This window comes from the organism of the source record quoted next, unplaced genomic scaffold, assembly GCF_019419815.1.
Source record: "Pyrus x bretschneideri cultivar Hongxiangsu unplaced genomic scaffold, Pyrus_bretschneideri_v1 Contig4, whole genome shotgun sequence".
NCBI classification, from domain to species: domain Eukaryota; kingdom Viridiplantae; phylum Streptophyta; class Magnoliopsida; order Rosales; family Rosaceae; genus Pyrus; species Pyrus x bretschneideri.
The window spans coordinates 2,914,157-2,930,228 of record NW_025999723.1 but is presented as its reverse complement, the minus strand read 5'-3'; the positions used below and the strand labels follow the sequence as shown (position 1 = coordinate 2,930,228).

At 37.7% G+C, this 16,072-nt stretch overlaps 2 protein-coding genes across 2 annotated transcripts; both read left to right on the top strand.

Annotated features, from left to right (window-relative positions):
• Positions 1 to 6,155: 6,155 nt before the first annotated feature.
• Positions 6,156 to 7,733, top strand: LOC103960512 (sorbitol dehydrogenase). The gene is made up of 2 exons (XM_009372996.3): positions 6,156 to 6,337; positions 6,474 to 7,733. Exons 1-2 carry the CDS (start codon positions 6,208 to 6,210, stop codon positions 7,448 to 7,450), a joined length of 1,107 nt encoding a protein of 368 aa, XP_009371271.2. The 5' UTR covers positions 6,156 to 6,207; the 3' UTR covers positions 7,451 to 7,733.
• A 5,924-nt stretch (positions 7,734 to 13,657) lies between these two features.
• On the top strand, positions 13,658 to 15,383 carry LOC103960511 (sorbitol dehydrogenase). Its single transcript, XM_009372995.3, has 4 exons — positions 13,658 to 13,890; positions 14,009 to 14,313; positions 14,414 to 14,892; positions 15,012 to 15,383. Exons 1-4 carry the CDS (start codon positions 13,761 to 13,763, stop codon positions 15,202 to 15,204), a joined length of 1,107 nt encoding a protein of 368 aa, XP_009371270.2. The 5' UTR covers positions 13,658 to 13,760; the 3' UTR covers positions 15,205 to 15,383.
• Positions 15,384 to 16,072: the final 689 nt, after the last annotated feature.

Here is a 16,072-nt window from a genome sequence, read left to right as displayed (position 1 = left end):
TTTGTGGAGAGGGGGGAGGGGGAGGATTATTAACATGTCATAACCCAATTAGCGAGTTCCATTCCTTTGAATGGTTTTTCAAGTAATAATAGTACTGCTCTTCGTGGGCTTCTCATTATGTTTGCTTTGTATTAGTCCTGCGCCGCGAAGCTTAACAAAACGATCTCCTTGACTCGTTTGCTAACTCAATATTTTGACACTTTTACCAAGAGCGAGAAAATTAAGCGACGGTTACTCCCCGAGTGTGGCTATTAGGTTATTCCCCAAGTGTGGCTAATGCCACAATGGCGAGATGCCGCCTGGAATTCGTGGCCATAGCTCAACTTTTTAATAGGATTTTAGAACAGTAAGAAAAGAAAAATGCCCCGCATTCTTATTTCTTACCTAGTCCTTTGCTATACCTACTACTCTTGATTGACCATAAAAAAAAAAAAAAAAAAAAAACCTAATACTCTTTGATGCAAAATTTTGTTAAGGTTTTTTGGGATGGCAAGGGGAAGAAAAGGTCTAAGTTACTGCGCACGTTCGACATAGAAAAGGTACTGTGGATGGAATTATGCAACAATAAGCATATGTGGGGACAAAACTTAAGTGCAAATGAGCTATTTTATCTGTGGAGGACATTATTTAATATGTGACATGGCACAACCATTGCTCGTGTTGCCATCGAACAACATTGAAGCAACTAAAACCCTCAATTAGAGACTACAAAATACATAACAAACTCAAACTTAATTTTTAGTATCGAGATTTTTTTGGTTTGGTAATTCACGGTAACTTAGATTTTTCATTATATCTCGATAATTAAATTCGATTTTCAACATTTTCGGGTTTACTTTTTTGTCTGGACACATTATGACAATAAGAATAGGAAGGAAGTTAAACTATAATTTTAAATATTAGAAAAATGAAACCAGAAAATGTGAGAAAAGTCTCAAAGTTTTGGTAGAATAATATGAAAGAGAAACCCTATCACCACAGAAAAATGGTTTTATAGTTTATCTCAAACGTGGCGTGCAAGGAATCCTAAGTGTAAGCACAAAAGGAATAAAATAACAAAATCACGAAAGATATTCTCAAAACTTAAATTTCAAACTTAACATAGCAAACAAATGAATTTGATCTATAAACCTATAGATCACAACTTTTCAATTAGTTTGACTTGAAACATTGTCTTTGAAGAGATAAGTCTATTACAAGCCCAAATCGGAGCTAATTAAGAGCCCAAGCCTACGTTGCATGGACCTTATTATCCGATTTAGGCTTGTCAAGTTGATCTTTGAGTTATTCAGCCATCCATCCATCCTATCGTTTTTTTTTTTTTTTTTTGGTTTTTTTAATCCAAGCCATATATCCTGACACACCCCGACCCAGAAAGTCTACTTGGACCTTGAATCGAGCTGTGCTGGCCGACACCTGGAAGGTGACGAAGCCATAAAATGTGATAGAGTGTAGAAAAATGTGAATAATTTGAACCTAAAAATTATTAATACCAGAGTGCATTGCAAGCGGGAGCGAACCCATTTCACGCACGATGTCAGAGCATAAGTAAGGTACAGGAGTGTGGGTAAGAATTATACCCTTAGAAATATCCATCAATACTAAGATTCGCCATAGATTCTTGTCGATACAAACTCAGCAGTTAAAACCTGGAGGGCACCAAACAGAGAGTATGAGTAAGCAATAAAACCAAGCTTCCCAAAGTTATTACCTCTCTAAAAGTAATGCCCCTAAATGTAAAACCCGTATCGTTTTCCATAAGACAATACAACATATATACAAAATCCAAACCATACTCAGAAATGGCCAGAACCACGGTTTGCCATCAACTCCACCATGCAATAATAAGTAGGCTAAATGAACTTAATTAATACAAAATGATATATCAGTCGGAGTCATCTAATATGACATGTACAACTTATCCATATCTCATCAATCATGGCTAGCATATAAGTCGGAGTCACCTATAATGACCTGTACGACTTATCCATACCTCATCAATCATGGCTAGCATATAAGTCGGAGTCACCTATAGTGACCTATACGACTTATCCATATCTCATCAATCATGGCTAGCATATAAGTTGGAGTCACCTATAGTGACTTGTACGACTTATTCATATCTCATCAATCATGGCTAGCCAATAACTCAATAAGTATACCTGCACACGAGTCGGAACCACCTAAAGTGGTCTGTACGACAAGATTGGGTGTAAATAAATACGCTCAATTACTACGATCACGTGAAGACTGTGCGAATAATCGTGGGTCACCTACGAGTCGGAACCACCTAAAGTGGTCTGTACGACAGGACTGTGCACCTACCTTGGATCCAAGGTGAGCGTAAGGTGCGGGAGGTGAACATCACGTGAATGACTGTGCCCTGGCCATGGGTGGGAGCACTAACACCGGGGTGCAGGTTTATGAGCTATATTATATCTCAACACAATCATACTCACTAACATCAACATGTACTCACCTAAGACTTACATGGGCGTCCGCGGCATCATATAGCACTTCAAAGCATTTACAATAGTCAGGTCCAGGTAATATCCATATGAATATGCATGATGCAATCTAAACCCAAACATTTCATGATATTCCCAAAATATATATAATACGGCGTAACATGTACAATCAATAACACCCTACTCCCAAACTATTTACTTTTGAGAGTAATCATTAGTGATAAGCCCAATTAGACCCTAGTTACATTAACTATCATACTTACCTTTCCTTACTTCAATTTCTTGATTCTTCACGCATTGATTTATGATCAACATTTAATCACCAAATCATAAAGTTAAATCTCACAATTCCCACCAATGTCCCTCACATTGCTCAATTCACTAAACAAGGCTATTGTCTCAATTATTTAATCTCATTTATTATATGGCTGCATCTAACGTCTTGTTAGACTGCCTATGTACCCTAAACAGGGATCAAGTCATTCGTAGTTCAAAATGATTAATTTTAGGTAACAAGCATAGATCACTATAGAAGTGCTTGTGGAACTATCAATTATATGCCTATGAAAGAAAAAGGCCCACTCACCTAGAGTCCACGCTATGATTATCTTGCACGCACATCGAGACATCACGATCTATTGTCACCTGCCACGAAGTCCAAAAGTGGACGGAAGATTGTCAATTTTGCCCACAAAGCGGGCGGGTGCCTAAAACTTCCCGATGTCGATTTGTCGTCTACGGTGGTCCAACGGGGTCAAGGTTGGTTGGGTTTTGCTCCTGGGATGATGGGCTACAAAGCCCAAGTGGTGGCATCGGCCATCGCTTTGCCGATTTGCCGGAAAATCGAAAAGGGTAGGCGGAGCACTATTGATTTTCGTCAACTTTCGTGGCCTCAAACAGTCTCATCCCATGGTTAATCAAGGTGGTTCTTGGGTGGGTTTTGTAGAGGGGAATGAGAGCTTCAAGATGGTGGTGGTGGCATCGAAAAACTCCATCGGAGTTGGCCGGAATCAACATTGAAAGATGGGTAATCGGAGAGGTGTACGGACGAAACCCACGAGAGCTTTTCCCCCCTTTTTTTCTTTCTTTCCTTTTTTTTTTTTTTTTTTTTTCTCATTTCTGATTTTTGGCTTCACCCCACAAAGTGGGGATTTAATTTAATTAACACTAAACCTTGAATAACTAATTTCGAACATCCGTAACTATATCATTATAATCCGGACTCGCAAATGGTTTTCGCCTATACGTTTGTACCAACGAGTACTACGAGGATATGCTAAAAGAATAAGTCACACATCTCCCAAGTCGATGGTCAACGGAAGTTTCGTAAACTCACGCTTTTAAAATAAAATAAAAACGTAAAATTTGAAACGGGTTGTCACATATCCTATCTAATATCATGTCTTTATTTAGTTAATCTCAATTTTCGTCTAGGCACCTTTTGTTCGCGTTCTCTTTTAGTTGTTTCAAATTTCTTGAAACTTAAAAATCATCACCAAACTACTTTTATTGAAAATTAAAAATTATTTATCTTGAAATCTTAAAAATCATCACCGAACTACTTTTATTGAAAATTAAAAATTATTTATCTTGTGTTTATAAATTTAACTTTGAGTTTTTGGTTTTTTTTTTTTTTTTAACTAAAAATAGCTACCAAACCAAATAACCCTTTAATAATACCAAAAATGCTGATTGGTAATTCTTCAATTCGTTTTTTACGGTAAGTTTATTGAATCGGAGGGATCGCTGTGAAAGTCGAGAGAGAAGTGGTGCTTGGCGTGGCGGCTTGGGTACTGTTGGGTGGGTGGCGGTGCCGTGGCATTCATCCTTCCATCTGGGTTACCATTGTTGACCACTCCTTCACTTCATGCTGGACTTCAATTGATAAACTTCACATGCTGATGCTCTGCTTCGAAGAAACTTCGTCATCATTCATGCGCCAGAAAATTGGGGCTGGAAACAAAAGAGCCCAACTGTCAACTGACACATTTTTGTTTTCATTAACCGACGGTTATTAATCAAACAGTTTTCTTTGGTTGGTAGGATGTTGACATCGCAAAATTTTGGAGAAATATTTTAGTAATTTGACTATATAGATTTTTTCACTAGTCATTTGCCGACCAAAGAATAGATAAATGGATCATACATTTTATTTGATAACTTCACATTCATGTCATTGGCTAAAATAATATTTTTTAATATGTTTGATATTATTTAGAGGGTTCAAATTTGTTTTTTACGAGAATCGAAGTTAAGATTTCTAACTTACAAGTGAAGAGAAAATTTACTAAACGGTAGTGCTAATTAGCGGCTAAGGCTCATATGGAAGTGTTTTTAAAATAATTGAAAGCAATTTTGTTAAAAATGTTTTTTGAAATGCAAGTGAATCTTAGAAAACACTTGAAGTATATTTCAAGTGTTTTTATAATCCAAAAATATTTTCTTTAAAAACGGTTTTAGTTATTTTCAAAATACTTACAAACGAGTTATAAAACAAATATTTTTGATAACGTAGAATAAATAAAGATTTATCCGATATGATCCGATCAATCATCTATCCAAGGTTCATATGGGGTAATTACGTTAAATATGTTTCCTTCATGGGGTTCCAAGGCTTATCTTAATTGAGTTCAAATTACTCAACTGCCTACACAAATTGAATCGACATGGGACCCAACTGATGGATAATGAGGACGGATGCTACATCAATCTGACTCTGCATGCCGTGGAATCGATTCAGCAGTTCCCTAAAACATCAGTTGAATCAACATTTAGGTGGTCCCTACGCCCACACTTTCACGCATCTTGCACTCCAACTTTTCGGCTGATTTAGTAGCTGAACTATATTTTAATTGTATTTCTCTTCATTCGAGATAGTCATATATGAGAAATTCTCAATTGAATTTGCGTAGTAGATGATAAGGCGAATTTCATGCCAAATTGTAGTTATCTTGTTGTACGGCTCAATGCATATTTTCATCATCTTTTACTATTGTTTAAATAGATAAAATTGGTAACTGGTTAAGATCCCAAAATCAAGAAGAAAACATCTACGTGACATAGTAACGACACGTCAAGCTAATTCATGAATGATATTCGAGATTCACAAAGAAGTTTATCACAAGAGGAGATACCAATCCCAAATTTAATAAGAGACGCATATATCCAAAAGTGTGATTGTAACTAAGGGAATATACTTGAGAACAAACCATTCCGCCCAAATCCAAACTTTTTTGAGATTTCATATATTTATGATAAAAAGTTAACAAATATATACACGTTTTATGATATCAATGAATTAAATTATCCACGTAATAGTGTGTCAATCATACGTGTTATGATAAAAATGAATTAATTTCTCTATGTAACAGTGTGATAATCACACGTATTATGATAAGAACGAATTAATTTCTCCATGTAAACATCTGACAACTCAACGAAAATTTTCTAGAATAATTCAAGACACACGTTAAAAAAGGTTCCCTAAGATACAACTATGACAGCCACCATTTGGCCATATAAGATTCTATAAACTTACAGCGGGTGATCTTGCACCTTCACAGGCAACCTAGACCACTATAAATACCACCCCGTAGCCACTCTATTTTCATCAAGAAATCAAACAAGTCCGTGCATTCTGTGTATTCCGTGTATTCTGTATCTTCTGTATCTATTTTATTTGAAGAATAAGTAGTTTGTGTCTTCCAAACACATTAAAAAAAACAGAGAAAGGTGAAAAATGGGTAAGGGAGGTCAATCCTGCAATGGCGTGGTTAGAGATGCCAAACCTGTTGAGCAGGAAAACATGGCTGCCTGGCTCGTCGATGTTAACACCATCAGGATCCTACCTTTCAAGCTCCCCGATATTGGTATTTACTTATCTCCCTACTTTTTAATTTCATCGCTAGTTTTTTTTTTTTTTCCTTTTTATATTTTTATTTTCAGTTTTCATGGATGTATTGACTAACATGTTGCTCCCTGTTTTGTTTGGATTTCTTAATTTAGGACCCAATGATGTTCAAATTCGGATTAAGGCTGTCGGCATTTGTGGAAGCGATGTTCACTACCTCAAGAACATGAAACTGGCGGATTTTAAGGTGAAAGAACCAATGGTGATCGGACATGAGTGTGCTGGGATCGTAGAAAAAGTTGGGAGCGACGTGAAGCATCTGGTTTCTGGTGACCGCGTGGCGGTAGAGCCCGGCATCAGCTGCTCACGTTGCCAGCAGTGCAAAGGAGGCCGCTACAATCTCTGCCCCGACATGAAGTTTTTCGCCACCCCACCGGTTCATGGTTCCTTGGCTAACCAGATTGTGCACCCTGCAGATCTATGCTTTAAACTGCCGGAAAACGTGAGCTTGGAGGAAGGAGCAATGTGTGAGCCCTTGAGTGTTGGGGTTCACGCTTGTCGGCGAGCCAATGTTGGTCCCGAAACAACTGTTCTGATCGTCGGAGCAGGGCCGATTGGGCTGGTTTCCGTGCTCGCTGCTCGTGCCTTCGGAGCACCAAGAATCGTCATCGTAGATATGGATGATAAGCGTTTAGCCATGGCAAAGTCTCTGGGAGCTGATGGAACCGTCAAAGTTTCGGCAAAAATGGAGGATTTAGATGACGAAGTTGCCAAGATTAAAGAAACCATGGGAGCCGAAGTTGATGTGACCTTCGACTGTGTGGGTTTCAACAAAACCATGTCTACGGGCCTCAATGCTACTCGTCCCGGCGGCAAAGTTTGCCTTGTAGGAATGGGGCACAGCATGATGACAGTCCCTCTGACTCCGGCTGCCGCCAGGGAGGTTGACGTGGTTGGAGTTTTCCGGTATAAGAACACATGGCCTCTTTGCCTAGAGTTTTTGAGAAGCGGAAAGATCGACGTGAAGCCGCTTATTACCCACCGGTTTGAATTTACCGAGAAGGAGGTGGAGGAAGCATTTGCAACCAGTGCTCGTGGGGGTGACGCCATTAAAGTCATGTTTAATCTATAGTAAATAAACCATTAAGTTTATGAATTTCGGATTCATCGAGAGGACAAGTTTTTGTGATGGTTTGGAAAATTGGAAGTCATCGTCTCGGATGAAGAATGGTCTTGTTCTTAAGTTCCGGGAAACTTGTTGATGTACAGAGACCATTGTATAGCTGTATTAGATCTCGGCATGCACCACAGTAGTAAATTCATTATTTAACATGAGTCCTTCAATACATAATAATTGTGTGCGTACGTATGCATGTAACTAAATTGTCTTCAATATAAATCATTTTTCCGCCAAAGTTGTTTTTATTTGCTTGCATTTTCTTTGGACTATCGATGAGTGTTACAGACACATCGTCATGTACGTACAATCGGCCTATAATCAAAGATAAACTAACTTATCTATTCAAATCTTGCAACACAAGATGAAAATACTTCATTGCTTAAATTGCAAATTACCCTTTTCCTTTCTCTTTTATCACCCTAAGGCATAGAGGTGGTTTGGGACGGGATCCCGAACCTAAACTCATAACCCAAATCTCGAACCAATTTATTTCGGTATGAGATTCCAAAAACCGAAACCAAACCGAAAGTTTAGGATTTCCAAAAAATTTTTGGATTTCGGTACGTTTTGGGATTGGCCATTTTCCGTGCAAAGATTTCCCACGGCGCCGACAGAGGTGGAGAATAAGGGCGGAGGAGAGATTGATAGACAAAGAAACAACAAGCGAGTCGTGGTGGCTGTGCAACATGGTGGTTGTGCGACGTGGTGGGGAACATGTGGTGGTTGCGCCACGAAGTCATTTGGTGGTGGTGCGTGGTGGCTGCATTGGCTGGGCGACGGAGAAACAGAGAGAACTCAGATGAGAGAGAGAGAGAGAGAGAGAGAGAGAGAGAGAGAGAATATCAAGGTTACGTATGAAAGCCAATTTGGTTTTGCATTGTGAAGGCGAAGTTGTCTTAGCTTTATGTTTGAAAGTCAATATGCCTAGAGTCTAGGTGCTAGCAAAGAGGTGGAAGTATTATGGCCTCAGACATAATGATGACAGCTAAGGTTTGGGAAGATTTATGGAAGTGAGATGATAGACGGGAGAGCTTGAAGTCTCTTGAGGAAGTGAGGTGACGGATAGTAACGAACGGTTGAGATTGAACCTCAACTAAATTCAATGGCCATTATTAATTCAAATATATACAAAATTATATTAAAATATTGATCAGTTCTGTTCGGGAATACCTAACGAGGCCATATCAAGTCCCAATCCCGTACCAAACTTTTATGAATTGGTTCGGGGTCGGATATCAAGCGGTTCGAAATTTTCAGTTTGGGATGTTTTCCATTTAGTTTCAAGATTATTTTGGTACAATTCGAGATTTTCGGGATTTTTTTTTCCAACCCTACTAAGGCATTTCCTTTTACTTTTTCTTATCACCCTAAAGTTGTAAACCCTAATGATGGTTGTCTAATTATTATTTTTGGTTGTTAATAGAATCCATTTCTCTTTTATAAAACGAAAACCAGTCAAAAAGAGCAAAGCCTTTATAATCAGTTGGTGTCTTGAGTGAGCCAAAACATTTGCAGCAAAGTTCACCTCACGCCAAATATAAATGGGCTCAAAGTCTTTCGGCTTGCAGGATATATGTCGGAAGGGTTGAGGTTCATTAATTAGGACAGAAGCAGGCCAAGTGATTTTCAATTGGTTTTATAAAAAATTTAAATTTTAAACTCGTTAATACTTATGCCACTTACTTGATTTACATGTTAGCGAAAACTAGCTCACATATGTGCCATGCTATACAAGTTAGTAGAGTATTTGGTGAAAAAAGTTAACGGAACAAGATAAAGTGTGACACGAAAATTGAATTCATCGACTTAATGGCACGAAACAAGTTTCTAACGGCAGAATAAGATTCAACTTGTAGTTAAGAAGATATCAAATTAAGCCATCAATACTTTCATCTTATTAAATTACAAGAACCCTAAGTCTAACCATCTAGAAATTAAACATGACCGTTTCATTTTTTCGGTTTGGACTGAATTAGTTGCCAAGCGACAGGGATATAGCTCAAACCCCTGATCTCTAGAAATTTTTGAAGTGAGGTTTGGAGTTAATTTTCCGATATGGAACTTGAACTTCAGATCCACCGCGCATGATCTCTAGAGATATTTTAGGGAACTAGTAAAAAATCACCAAATATGTATATGTCATATACCCAATATATCAACAATATTTATACATTGACAATATCGACAAAGAACGTCTAGGAACCTTGGGAGAGACGGTCAATTAACTTGTTTTTTTTGTCAATATGCTCTATGCATTGGTATTTCTTGTTGATATTATTAATAATATGTTAATAGTCCGCATTTACGTTGTTGATAATTTCCTAATATTGGATGTAAGAGGTTCCTCTTCAGCCCTCAGTCTTTCAAACCCTATCATCATGATATAAATTGGAGTAAAATATTACGTAAATTAAAATAAAATATTAATTATATGAGAATACACATTTAAAAGAGCCCAACGGAGAGGAATATTTTGCGGGGGCATTGAAATTTACTCCGAATCTTTGTATCTAAAGCATGCTGACCAAAAAATCTAAACCATTCAATTTCAGTTCTACGATCACCAGTAGCTTACTCTATTGGCTCACTTCAAAACAAATTCTACAACCCATATTGTTTTCTTTCTTTCTTGAACCGTCCGGTCCACTCAGTCCCTAAGATCCAGACACAAAGATTCGAAGTTGATCTTTCATTCCTTGCAAGAGGGCCACTATAACAATTTTCCTGATATTTTATATTGCATACGCGTGTCCGACTGGACACCTTGTCGTGGCACTTCATTATCCATTATTAACGTACCACGGCTCCTTTGACTTTATTCACAGCACTTTAGAAAAGGAGCTTCAGCATCGATCGTTGCAACTCATGCCAACGGTCGCAAGATTCAATCCCACGTATACCTGACGTGGAAATTAGTCAGACGTCGCCTACCTTGGACGCGTGCCAGAAACCCTAAGGTTTGCTGGCAACACAGAGAGCACATCTCATGCATAAGCCTGGCTGCAGAGCGACCATCCAACTGTTGCTAAATAATTAATCTTTTATTTTTTTTGGTCGGTTTCTGTTAGTTCATATATGAATAACAAGATTAATTACTTCACTGATTGGCTAATAGATTTATTAACCGACCGAAAATATAAATAATCCAGGAGTTAAAAAGTCCCATGAAAAAGAACAAAAAGAAAACTTGTAAAACAAGATGATTATTCGTGTCCCCCTACCTACTCCACTCAAACTTCTTGGCAACAACTCTTACCTACTCGATCCATAAAGGGCAAAAGCTTTCTTACCTGCTTGTTAGCTCCACCTACTCGATCGTTCGAGCAGGTCTTAGTAGGTTCTTTTGGGGGGATGCCTAGGCTACGGTTTACTCGGATGCTAAGGGTAAATGAAAATATATATGCAGCAACAATTAAAATTGTGTTAGGAATGTGCAATAGGGCAACACGACGTTAAAATAACAGTACTTTAAACTTACCATGCATCATTATGTGTTTTTTTATGTTATTATCATCTTCCTGTCATCATGTGTTTTAATTTTTCCATACAAATTTGCTTGCGTTCAACTCTAATGTTTGGCGAAGAAAATGGAACAACCCTTTTTTCTGTCAACAATATTGGTTAGTTCAATGTTATGGCAAACCACGAAGTAAAGGGAAGCAACCTCTTGATATAATCTCCAAAATTGTTTGAATCTCGTGAAGAAGTTGAGGTTTCCTTATAAAATTAATTGGCAATATGGTGAGTAATCTATTGACTACTTATAAGCACATGCAAAGCTTCTTATTTCCCTGATGTGGGATTGACTCTCAACAATTTGATGTAAGGCCAAGTTATTTAGAATAAAATGAATAGGGTGGTGCTATTCACACACCTATTTTTACATTCACACACTTCTTGTTTAATTTTGTCCGTTGATCATCTTTAATTTATTCAATCCAATAGTAAAAAAATTTTAAAAAAAAAGTGTAAAGTAAAAAAAAAAAATGTAAAAACCACCACCGAACTGAATATTCCAGATTCCACTTTGAGTAACCCTAAACCTAACATGGGCACCACCCGACTTATATTCCAGATTCCACTTTGAGTAAACCTAAACCTAGCAATATGGCCCTAACATGGGCAAGACTAACAGTAACCTGTATTCATACTCAAACCTAGCTATTTCGTCAAACTGACACATTCAAACTTATTAATTGTCACAACGGTCTTCATTTGGATAACGTTTTATAGTTTCACTTTCAGCCTCCAAATATTTGGATAATCCAATTGGAAAATTCCTGCTATCAGCTTGGGAAAACCGATGCACCGTCCAAGACGGCATGTGGTAGAACCTTCTCTCCGCCAAGTGTGGAATGGACCAAGTAAATTGTGGATAACGCTAGAACTCAGGCGAAATTCAGTGTCAAACATGTGTTGGGGGGGGGTGGGTGGGTTGGTTGGTTTTCTTCTTTGATCTAAACTTAGTCATAGAAAGAGGTGTAATGACAATATATATATATATATATTATTTTTTTTTCTTTTTTGACAAACGATATTATTTACAGGTGGGGGTGGGCTTAGCCTCACAATGAGCTAGCAATAAAGTGGTTTAAATTCGTCCTTGACGAGAAACGAAACAAAGACCTCTCACTTACAAGTGAGATGAACACTACTAGACTGTAGTATTAAGTAACTTATTTTTTAGTTTATACAAGATCTTTAGAGAAGGGGAATTGAAAACACAAGAGTTCAATACGAATAGATGTTTTGATTATTCGAGTTACAAGACATCGATTATACTTTAACCCGATTTTGGCTAGATCTGATGCTGATTTTCAGCACCTCTTTAGCTCCAAGACAGCATGTGGTAGAAGCTTCTCTCCGCCAAGTGTGGAATGGACTAAGTAAATTGTGGATAACGCTAGGACTCAGGCGAAATTCAGTGTCAAACATGTGTTTGGGTTTTTGGTGTTTGTGGGGTGGGGTTGTTTGTTCTTTGATCTCAACCTAGTCATAGAAAGATGTATAATGACAAATTTATTTTTTAGTTTATTATTTTTTTTTTTTTTGACAAATGATATTATTTACAGATGGAGGTGGGTTTAGCCTCACAATGAGCTAGCAATAATGTAGTTCAAATTCGTCTTTGGTAAGAAACGAACCAAAGAGAGGAACATCACTAGATCGTTGTACTAAGTGGCTTATTTTTTTAGTTTATACAAGATCTTTAGAGAAGGGGGATTGAAAACATATGATGAGTTCAATTACGAATAGATGTTTTAATCACTCGAGTTACAAGACATCGATTATACTTTGAGCTGATTTTGGCTAGATATGATGCTGATTTTCAACAACTCTTTAGTGAACTTTTTTAAGATGAATTTTTTCAGTTTCAGGAACAGGGCTTGGTCACCAAGTGTACTAATAATATAATTGATTGGAAACTTGAAAAAAAAAATTCAAGCAATTGTACCATTATTTGATGTACTGAATTGTGTTTTCTGCATATTGAAAAATCTCTATTTTTTTAGCCGACACTCTGGTAGCCTTGCTAATTTAAGCTTTTCGGTGGATTTGGGTTGTAGGTTTCAACCCCCAACCCAATATATCCTTGATAGTCTTCTTGGCGACATTAAAGGGCTTGGCCTAGAACGATGACCAATTTTTTGGTAAACTTCTTTCGGATATGTGTGGAAAGCAGTTGTGCTCAGAAACCCTTATCAAATAATTTTAAAAAGAGTAATGATAGGAAAATTAAATTTAGAAACTAAATTTTGGAAACTAAAAAATATGTAAGTTGATGATTGATTTATTACTTAAACGTGGATAGACGTGCTCATTTTTATTGGTGACATATCGTTGAGTTTATAAATTTAATCTCTAAATTTAGTTTTCCTACCATTATTCTTTTTTAAAACTCAACAAAATTAAAGCGCTTTGAGAAAAAGAAAAAAAAAATCTTGAAGAAACATATGGTATGTTCCTTTTACAGAAAAGCACTCGGAATGAGTCCTCAGGAAACATTCAAGCAATGTCCGCTTTAAACAATAATTTATTATTTTCTGTAAGGAATTAGATAGTGTTTCAGGTTTGGCTTATCCAAATTTTATATAGGTGTACAAACCAACTTGACCAAATCTGACTATCAAGACTTCTATAAATACCACACCCTAGCCAAGCTTGTTCCATCACAAAACACAAGTACTCTTTGTCTTTGAAACACAAAACACAGAGAAAGCAAGACACTTCAGAAAAAAACAGACCCAGTATCGAAAACATTATGGGTAAGGGAGGGCAATTGATTAACGAAGTGGCTAAGCAAGCCAAACATATGAAGCAAGAAAACATGGCTGCTTGGCTTGTTGATGTCAACACCATCAGGATCCTACCTTTCAAGCTCCCCAGTATCGGTATTTACCTCTCTCCCTTCTTTTAATTCCATGGTTATTTCTTTCAGTTTTTAGTTTTCATCGTTTATATCGTTGCTCACGTATAGCTCCCTGTTTTCTTGGGATTTTGTAATTTTAGGATCCAATGATGTTCGGATTCGGATTAAGGCTGTCGGCATTTGTGGAAGCGATGTTCACTACCTCAAGACGATGAAATGTGCGGATTTTGAGGTTAAGGAGCCAATGGTGATCGGACATGAGTGTGCTGGGATCGTAGAAAAAGTTGGCAGCGAGGTGAAGCATCTGGTGCCCGGTGACCGCGTCGCGGTAGAACCTGGTATCAGCTGCTCACGGTGCCAGCAGTGCAGAGGAGGCCGCTACAATCTGTGCCCGGACATGAAGTTTTTCGCCACCCCACCGGTTCATGGTTCCTTGGCTAATCAGGTATTAATAGATGCAATTAAAAAATTTCGACTTTCTTAAGCTTAGTGCCATATGAATTCTGTAGGATTAGGGCCATCTAATAACCATTTCGTTTTAACAGATTGTGCATCCTGCGGATCTATGTTTTAAGCTGCCGGAGAACGTGAGCTTGGAGGAAGGGGCAATGTGCGAGCCCTTAAGTGTTGGGGTTCACGCTTGTCGTCGAGCCAATGTTGGTCCGGAAACAACTGTTCTGGTCATCGGAGCAGGGCCCATTGGTCTGGTTTCTGTTTTGGCCGCTTGTGCTTTTGGGGCACCAAGAATTGTCATTGTGGATATGGATGACCAGCGTCTAGCTATGGCAAAGTCTCTCGGCGCAGATGAAACCATGAAAGTTTCGACAAAAATGGAGGACTTAGATGATGAAGTTGCCAAGATTAAAAAGGCCATGAATTCCGAAGTGGATGTGACCTTCGATTGTGTTGGTTTCAATAAAACCATGTCGACGGGTCTCAACGCCACTCGCCCCGGCGGTAAAGTCTGCCTTGTCGGAATGGGACACGGCATGATGACTGTCCCTCTAACTCCAGCTGCTGCTAGGTATAAATTGTTTTCATTTCGTATAATTTTTCTCTTATAAGAATCGACCCCTAGCTTATCGTACATTAACAAATTATGTGATCTTATTTGATTAATTATTTTGTTGTGTTTGAACACAGGGAAGTTGATGTGGTTGGAGTTTTCCGGTACAAGAACACATGGCCACTTTGCCTCGATTTCTTGAGAACTGGGAAGATCGACGTGAAGCCGCTTATTACTCACCGGTTTGGATTCACCGAAAAGGAGGTGGAAGAAGCCTTTGCGACCAGTGCTCGTGGGGGTAACGCCATCAAAGTCATGTTTAATCTATAGAAATTAGCTATAAGTTGCTAAATTTCTGATTCTTTGAGAGGACAAGTTGTGATGGTTCGCAATGTTGGATGTACAGAGTTGAAATATTTTTTATTTGCCATTATTTCCTTCAAGAAATATGAACTATGTAATGTTACATTATGCCGAAACGTTCTTCAATCATTATAAGACATTTTTTTTATCTCCAAAAGTTGTGGTTATTTAACATGAGGCTTAATAGTTCAAATCATGTCATTTAAGACAGAAGCCCTGAGGCTCGTTTGGAAATGTTTTTAAAATAACTGAAAGCATTTTTAGTGAAATTGATTTTGGATTCCAAAAGTAATTAAAATATTTTTTGAAAGAAGCATCAAATATGTACTTCTTGCAGGAAGCACTTTAAGTGCTTTTCCGGGATCCACTTAGAGCTCATTTAGATGTGTTTTTAAAATGACTGAAATTGCTTTTGGTGAAAATATTTTTGGAAACAATCCTTAGTAAAAATGTTCATAAATCTTGGAAAAACACTTAAATTGCTTCCTGGAAGAAGCATATAACTAGTACTTCTCGTAGAAAGCACTTAAACTGCTTTTGGAAGCCAAAAACATTTTCTCTAAAAGTGCTTTCAATCATTTTAAAAGCACATCCAAACGAGCTCTTGTATTTTTACTAAGGTTTGATTTCAAAAACATTTTCACTAAAAAGCTTTCACTCATTTTAAAAATACTTTCAATTGAGCTTTTCATTGCTTCAGTCGCAAGTAACTATTTTTCTTTCTCTTTTTCAATTGAGCTTTTCATTTTAAAAACACTAAAGGAGTGGGGGAGTGGGTTAAGCCTCACAATGGGCTTGCAATAATGTGGTTCAAATTTGTCTTTTGTGAGAATCA